The sequence below is a fragment of the Conger conger genome, chromosome 13, assembly GCF_963514075.1.
Source record: "Conger conger chromosome 13, fConCon1.1, whole genome shotgun sequence".
Lineage (NCBI taxonomy): Eukaryota > Metazoa > Chordata > Actinopteri > Anguilliformes > Congridae > Conger > Conger conger.
In genome coordinates this window covers 31,957,348-31,966,011 of record NC_083772.1, presented here as the reverse complement: position 1 = coordinate 31,966,011, position 8,664 = coordinate 31,957,348, and the positions used below count along the sequence as shown (strand labels likewise).

The following is an 8,664-nucleotide window of genomic DNA, read 5'->3' as shown; positions in this document are numbered from 1 at the left end:
ACAATTGTACAATTGCATATAGGAACATTCAGCTTCTCATGAATCTCTATATGCCCTGGTAACCAACGGCACATACTGATACATCTGACCAAGAGGAGCGGAAATAAGGTCTCCCAAGAAATGCAGTGTGTTTATCAATGTGTGACCGGTTATGATAATAAGGCTAAATTGATTTTCCATTTTGTAAACCAAAGGTCAGCCATGTACAACTACTTTAGAGGATAAGTTGGTGTGCCTACTCTTTGGTCAAATCACATTCACTAAGTTTTTTCATCAGAAATTTCATTTTCACATTTCTGTGCCAGTCTTTCACCCTCTCCATATTAGGAAAAATCCAGCTCCCAAAATGATAAATAAAATCAATAAGAGCAGTTCTTTGGCTGGTAAAGACAGACTTGCAGCCCATTCCTTGGTTTGTTATTTGGTCGGATGGAAGTGGCCCAATACGAAACACAAACATACAGGCACAGCAGGTGAAGTGCATGTATTCTTCACTAGGCTGATCTATAATGAGCCATCAAATTCAAACAAGCAAAGCATATTATGAGAAGGCTCGGGTATTTGTGACCCCAGTTGCAAAGTCACTCAAAGAGAAAAATGACAGAGGCATCTCTCAGCAGTGTAGTATCTGGCAGCTCAATCAGAGGAATGTCTTGATTATTTATTTGTTCCCATTAAATCCTCCAGGACCACGCTGAGATATCTGAAACCATATAAAGCCTGTGAGCTGAGAGAATGGTGGGTAGGAGGGGAAAAACCTGGCCCCAGAGAGACCGCCTCTGACACATGAACCCTGGTATAGCGGACTGTGGGAAACTCGCACAACAACTCTAAACCTCTCTCTGCGTCTCTTTTTTCAATATATCAGATGTTTGTTTTTTTTGTGAGATTTTGCTCTAAGCTGTTGTTCTTCTCTGGTTTCCCTCCATTGCAGAATGTCTCCATAGACCCTGTCCATCAGTAACACAGATGTATGAGGAGTTGTTTGTTAAGATTTGGCACTTTGGCGTGGGTGTGTGAAAAGAGGGAACAGTCAGAATGTTCTGGCACTGATAGAGGAAGAAAACTGGGTGCAGTTTTTAACTGCACCCCTGCACCCACAAAATAAACCTGCTGAATTAGCCCACTTACAGAGCCCCAGGCAATCACAAGGTCATGTGTAAGGATGCACACTAATAAAGTGAACTTAATAACAGGTTGTTGAGCGTGTTCCTAATTTAAACAGATTCTAACCAAAAGAGGCCGTTTCTACACTGATATTCCACTCAATTATTTTTCAGAAAACATCTCCAGTTTTGATGTCTAGACAATATAAAGGCAGAACAGATTATCACTGTTCCCAAACTGAATAGCTGACTACGCTGAAACACTGCTGGAGTAGTGAGCCTCTGGCGCCCCCGTGTGGGACAATTCTTAACCTCACCGACTGTGTAGTTTCTCCATTTTTCATGTTATCAGGAAATATTTTTGCAATATTGTCAATGCTGTGTCATAATTCGAAATCACCACCTGTGTCTCTCGAATTGCCGCTACAACACCACAATCAACCAACACACCAAAAGTATGTCCACATGATAAACATATGATTCAATCCTGTAGTGTAGGTATTTTCTGCATGTTATGTTAATAGTAGCTTATCATACATTGTAACCTTTTCTGTAGATGCTACACCACACCATTGCATGATCCATCATAGCCTACATGTAAAAAAGTTTAGTTGAGTCGGATTTTCCCCCAAAAAAAGCGACGACGTTCTCTACCAGACATCTGATTGTGTGAAATTACAAAAAAATGAATAACATCTCATATTTAAACATTTGACACAATTCCCATTGGATGTTGAATCGAAAAAGTACTGGAATTGAATTGCTGCCATTACTGCTAATAGGGGGGACTTTAGCCTACGTCATTTAATGGAAATACCTGGTGTGAGAAGATTGTTTAGATGCTTCCCTTTATCGTTCCACTGGAAATGTGGAGTGTTATATCTTCGCTTCAAAGCAAACATCCTGAGCCGTGACAGTGACATTCCGCTCTGTCCGCCTGCTCTGTGCAAACACCGTCCCTGCACCCTATCTGCCATCCAGCCTCAAGAAAAGTCCACGTCCGATGACGTCATTAAACTGACGTTGCTTTCTCGGAAAAGAGTTATATTCTGAAAAGAACGTAGTATAATAGACAATAGTACGTTCCGCAACAACATACCGCCTCTGTGCGTTTCCTAAATGTTTACATTTACATTTACATTTTAGTCATTTGGCAGACGCTTTTAATCCAAAGCGACTTACAAGTGCATAGGTTCTACCATAAGTCAGAGCATCACATCCAGAAACTAGCAAAATACACAGGAAATGCTGTTCTAAACATAGTTGTCATCAGAAGTTTTTATTTATTTATTTATTTATTTATTATTTTTTTTGGGGGGGGGTTAGACAAGGATAGGGATATCAGAAAGGAGGGGCATGGGAAGTCAGGAGGGAGGACTAAGGTAGAGTTTGAAAAGGTGGGTTTTGAGTCTGCGTCGAAATAGGGGGAGGGATTCTGCTGTTCTGACAGTGGTAGGCAGGTCATTCCACCACTGAGGAACCAGAACGGAAAACAGGCGTGAACGTGCAGCTCGACCGCCAGGTGCACGTAGAGAGGGAACCGTAAGGCGACCAGAGCTGGGAGACCGGAGTGGTCTAGCTGGGGAGTAGGGAGTAATCAGGGATTGTATGTAAGGTGGGGCAGTCCCCTTAGCAGCCTGAAATGACAACACTAGGGCCTTGAAAGGGATGCGTGCGGCAATGGGAAGCCAGTGGAGGCCAATGAGAAGCGGGGTGACATGAGCCGACCTGGGGTGATTGGTGATCAGGCGGGCTGCAGCATTCTGGACCAGCTGGAGGGGCTTGATGGCACATGCTGGGAGACCGGCTAGGAGGGAGTTGCAGTAATCCAGGCGGGAAATGACGAGCGCCTGGACTAGGAGCTGGGTGGCTTTCTCAGTCAGGAGATGACGGATACGGCGTATATTATACAGAAAGAACCTGCAGGTTCTGGCAGTGGAGGATACTTGTGGAGCCAGGGTGAGGCAGTTATCAAGAGTCACCCCAAGATTCTTTGCCGTACGGGAGGAGGAAACTACAAAGTCCTCAACAGTCAATGAGAGGTCGATTGACGGAGAGGACTTAGCAGGGATGTAGAGAAGCTCAGTTTTGGCAAGGTTGAGCTTCAGGTGATGGGAAGTCATCCACGCAGAGATATCAGCCAAGCAGGCAGAGATCCGTGTGGTGATTTGGGTGTCGGGGGGGAAGGAAATGAAGAGTTGGGTGTCATCAGCATAGGAGTGATAAGAAAAGCCGTGGGAAGAGATAACAGAACCAAGAGACATTGTTGTATAGCGAGAAGAGGAGAGGCCCAAGAACCGAGCCCTGCGGGACTCCAGTTCGTAGGGGTTGAGGGTCGGAGACTGCGCCCCTCCAAGTCACCTGGTAGGAGCGACCAGAGAGGTAGGAGGAAAACCAAGCGAGTGCAGAACCTGTGACACCCATCCCAGACAGCGATGAGAGCAGAATCTCATGGTTGACTGTATCGAAGGCGGCTGATAGGTCGAGGAAGATGAGGACAGAGGAGAGGGATTTTGCTTTAGCAGAGTGGAGTGCCTCAGTGACCGCGAGCAGGGCGGTTTCAGTGGAGTGGCCACTCTTGAAGCCAGACTGGTTGGGGTCATGGAGATTGTTGTGGAGAAGATAAGTGGACAGTTGGGAGCAGACCGCCCGTTCCAGGGTTTTAGCGAGAAAGGGAAGAAGAGAGACAGGCCGGTAGTTGTTCAGGGCAGAGGGGTCAAGAGTAGGTTTTTTGAGGAGGGGAGTGACTCTGGCCCTCTTCAGGGAAGAGGGCATGGTGCCGGAAGAGAGGGAGGTGTTGATTAGAGAGGCGAGAAAAGGGAGAATGTCCTCAGATATAGATTGTAGGAGGGGAGACAGGTGGTTGGGCGGTGGGAAGTAAGGAGTTTCAGTGTGTCGGCGTCAGAGAGGGGAGAAAAGGAGGTTAGGGAGTTGGGGAGGGTAGGAGGGTCAGCAGGGGTGGAGGGTTGGGAGAAGGAATTGCGAATAGCAATCACAGGTGTGAGTGATGAAAACAGTTTGCGGGGATTAGAGGCGGCCGCGTTAATTTTCGAGTGAAAGAAGGAAGATTTAGCTAGAGAGACAGAGGAATGGAAAGATGATAAGAGGGCATGGAAGGAAGCCATATCACTGGGGAGACAGGACCTTTTCCATTTTCTCTCCGCCGCCCGCAGTTCGGTTCGGACAGCTCGTAGAGCATCAGAAAGCCAAGGACTGGGGGGGGAGGCCCAAGCTAGTTTGGTGGTGAGGGGACACAGAGAGTCAAAGGAAGATGAGAGGGAGGACATGAGAGTTGTAGCCGCATCATCGGGAGACAGTCGAGAGAAAGACTCTGCAGATGGTAGGGGGGAGAGGATTGTAGATGAGAGGGTGGAGGAAGACAGGTGGCGTAGGTTCCGTCGAATAGGTGACAGTGGATGGTGGGAGAGATGGATGGGTGTTAGAGGAGAGTGGAAGAGAGAAAGAGATGAAGGAGTGGTCAGATATATGGAGTGGTGTTACAGAGAGGTTGGTTGTTGTGCAGCTCCTTGTGAAGATGAGGTCAAGAAGGTTGCCTGCTTTGTGGGTGGGAGGGGAAAGAGTGAGGGTAAGGTCAAAAGAAGAGAGGAGGGAGAGAAAGGTAGACTGGGTGGACTCTGAGTTGAGGTTGAAGTCACCCAGGAGGATCAGGGGGGTGTCATTGACAGGTGAGGAGTTGAGGAGGATGTCCATCTCATCCAAAAAGTTTCCCAGAGGACCCAGGGGGCGATAAACAACAATAACAAACAGTTTGCACGGCAGAGTAACAGAAACCGCATGAAATTCAAAAGAGGAGAAGGAGAGGGATGAGGAGAAGACACTAGATCTCCATGAGGATGAGATTAGGAGACCTGTGCCACCTCCTCTGCCAGAGGATCTGGGTGTGTGGGAAAAAGAGAAGGCAGAGGAAAGGGCAGCCGGGGTGGCCGTGTTCTCTGGTGAGAGCCACGTTTCAGTTAAAGCAAGAAAGTCAAGGTTGAGGTGGGAGGCATAGGCAGATATGAAGTCTGCTTTCTGGACGGCGGACTGGCAGTTCCAGAGGCCACCAGCCACACAGAGATCAATACCAGGGGATCTGGGAGGGAAGATGAGGTTAGAGATATTCTGCCCATGTTGGCGGGAGGCGAACCTCCTACCTGACTGGGACCTGGGGAGAGGAGAGAGGACAGGGATGGAAAGGAAACACATGGAGGGAACTAGGGAGGACAAGGGGAATACTACACAGTGGAATGAGGGCAGGCAGCAAGAACAAAATCAAACATCAGGCTCTCGGACAGCCTCGATGGACACCCGTAGATTGACACCCCCGACTTTGTACACCTGCGACTTCGTACGCTGTTTATAAATGTGAACCCGTAATCAAACTGCCTTGCTCAAAATTCAGTTCTGTCTCACTGTTTTTATGAATAATTAAGGATGCAATGATACATAGAGCTACTCTTGTGTACAGCTGGTAGCTGTTTGACCAGTTCAGACTAGCTCCAGCGTGTTGGTGTTTCTGATATGACTTAATGCAAGAAGCACAATGCATTCTATATATGGTAGAGCCAAGGAGTCTCACCACATAAAACCACTATTGTTGTCTCTGGCAGCCAGCCTAACACAGACTATTGCAACGTATCATATCGTAAGAGTGCCAATACTTCCAAATATAGCCTAAACAGTGTGATAATCAGGCTATATAATTTCAAAACAAGAAATAGAAATAGTCATAATAAAGAGCACAGAGGCAGATTACATCTGGAAAATGTATTTTAACCCGTCCGTTTTGGATACATCATCGGATTATCAGACCATTATCTTCTCGTGTTCTTTCATTGTTTCATAATAATCATTATGTTGGATGGTGCATCATATGAATATGAACCAGCCTGTTTTTGTCAGTTTTTATTGTTGTTATTCTCAGAGCTGCGTGATATGGCCCGCTGGTTCAGCAAACACAGCTGAGCTCTTCCAGTCAGAGTAAAGGAGGAAGCCGGTGAAAGTGCTGTCGGTTTTGGGGCTGGAGTAGAGGCCGTTGTATTCACTTAAGGCCATCTGCACCCAGACCGTGTCCCCCGGCACCAGGTGCAAGAGAGAGCCCCCGGTCAGCGAAGCCGGCTTGGGCCAGTTCCCGTAAAACTGGAAGTAGGAGGCGGCTGTGAGGCTGTTCTTCATCAGGTCGAACTGCAGGCTGGCGCGGTAGACGGTGGCGTGGACGGTGAAATAGTACACACCGGGCACTTTGCAGGTGAAGCGCCCCGTTTCTGCATCGTAATCGCCCTGTTCGTTCAGCAGTACATGATCAAAGCGCACTGCTTCGCCCGCAGTAGGTATGCTACGCCCCTCCGACATCTTTGCACTGAAGGCAGATTTTGGGGGGACAGCACACTCCCCCTGTCGCCCCCGCTCCCCTTTCTCTCCTGGATCACCCCGGTCACCAGTAGCACCCTCCGTACCGGACACCCCTGTGTGAGCACAAGGCTTATGTTATCTCTAATAGGAGCAGATTGTGATAATAACTTTTGATACTGTACAATTAATATATGTAATTCCACACAAACCTCATGCAATTCTTAGCTTAATTCTAGCCTTTTATTTTGTTTCATTTTAATAATAATAATAATAATAATAATAATACATTTTATTTGTATTGCGCTTTATATATTTTTTTTAAATCTCAAAGTGCTACAGATGAAAAAGCAGAAGTGCTAAAAAAGAAATACAAAACATGAGAAAATTTTTTTAAATCTAGCAGATTTTAGTGCTTACTTAGTATATGTTGACCTGAGTTTCACGTCCCCTTGTTCTTTCTTTTAATCAGTTTATAGATTTAATCATAGTAATTATAGACTTAATTTATACTTAATTATGTGACTGAGACTTTTAGACTTAAGTTAGTCTTAGCTGAATCTTAGCTTGACTTTTGTTAACCATAACTGAAGCAAATAGTGATCTTACCTGGTTCCCCCCTCTCTCCTTTTTCGCCCTTTTCTCCAGGTGCCCCATCTCTCCCGTCTCGCCCATCTCTCCCAGGCTGACCAGGGCTGCCGTGCCCCCCAGGAGACCCCGGAATACCAGGCTGTCCGGAGCACAGGCTGGCAATCTTATTCTCTTCAAGCTGATTGGATAGATTCATCAGCAGGATGAAGATGATACAGGATAGCCATGGCTGGACTGCTTTCATTGCGGGGTCTGTAGAGACAGCAAGCACAGAGCTGTTTTTTTTCGGCAGGGTTCCTCAGGACTCGGACTCAAACACCCTGTCCCTATGCTCATGCCTACCCAGGAATGAGGACTGTTTATAATAGTTTCCACCTGTCATATGACTGTCTGAACTCCGGATGTTTGAAGTAATTCCTATAGAGTTTGAACCATATGTCAGCATGACCCAGACAAAAGGAATTAGGCAGGCAGCCTTCTCACTCTTACTGAGATGCTCTCTCCCGGCTTTAGTTCAGCTTCCTGCTGTGTTCACGGTGTGCAGTGCTTGGGCTCCATGGTGTGAATTGTATTTCTATGGTTGTGCTCATGGATGCCAGCTTGGAGTTTGGTGGAATGTTTCAGAAAAACCTATTCCTCTGAAAAGGCACGTACATACCAAGACATCTGACTATAGGTAGAAGAATTTTTTAATTGAACCTGCAGAATAGTCTAAATCCTGAAAAAAAACACTGCAAGAACTCAATGAAACCTGATTCCAAAATCAACTATGATTCATTAATCTGCTGAGAGGCTGATCACAGTTTCAAACATATCTTGCTATTGCAATCATTGCATTCAAATACACAAATGGCTGTCCATTACTGGGGCTTTAGTTACTGTGACAAGGAACATGATAAATGCAGGAGAGAGACATGTAGGCTTGCTGCAGAGTGGCAGCGATGTCCAGGCACAACTTTCAAGTCCCGTCCCTTTAGCTTCTTCCAGTTCAGAGTAGAGGAATTATGCCTAACATAATTATTGTATCTTAGTAATTCAGAATATAATTATACGTAGTGTAACAATTGTTAATTTATGGCATTTGAGCAGACATCCTTTCTCTATTGATTCTGTAAACCAATTTAAAACAAACATGTAAAAAGCAGTAGTGTCTGTACACCTCCTGCTCTAGTCCATATTACCAGGTCAATTACTCACTGTATACCAATTACCAGGTGATGAAACTTCTAGTCCCTCCCTGTGGAAATGACACTGGTGCAAAGGACAGGGTGGAGCCCATCCATAAAATCCGTATTTCTCCTGATATAATACCCTTATAGATGCAGTCCAAGCACTAAAGCCACAACTCAAGACTAGTACGTCAACTAGAACTTACCAGTCAAGCACGAGGTAGGTCGAAAAAGCAGTTGAGCTGAGAAACTGAGGCAGTAAAAACAGTGTAACGGATCCTTTCTTCCTTGTTCAAAGCCTGTGAGAAAGTGAGAACTCCCTGTCTTGGGGTGAAAAGGCGAGGGAAAACCATTATAGAATGAGGGAGGGAGAGAGGGATATGGGGAAAGGGAGGAGAAGAGCGTTTGAAGCCTATCCAAGTGTTAATCAAATAAATGTGTAAACCAAA

General features: G+C 45.9%; 1 protein-coding gene across 1 annotated transcript; it reads right to left on the bottom strand.

Moving 5' to 3' along the window:
- Positions 1-6,026: 6,026 nt before the first annotated feature.
- Positions 6,027-7,290, bottom strand: c1qtnf5 (C1q and TNF related 5). The gene is made up of 2 exons (XM_061216537.1): positions 7,146-7,290; positions 6,027-6,571 (listed from the first exon to the last, which is right to left on the bottom strand). Exons 1-2 carry the CDS (start codon positions 7,288-7,290, stop codon positions 6,027-6,029), a joined length of 690 nt encoding a protein of 229 aa, XP_061072521.1.
- Between the last annotated feature and the right edge of the window lie 1,374 nt (positions 7,291-8,664).

Excerpts from the sequence above, each read along its gene's own strand:
- c1qtnf5 (XM_061216537.1), bottom strand. The coding sequence starts at position 7,290 with ATGAAAGCAGTCCAGCCATGGCTATCCTGTATCATCTTCATCCTGCTG. Across the intron at positions 6,572-7,145 it reads TGGGGGGCACGGCAGCCCTG|GGGTGTCCGGTACGGAGGGT; the intron begins GTCAGCCTGGGA and ends GTGCTCACACAG.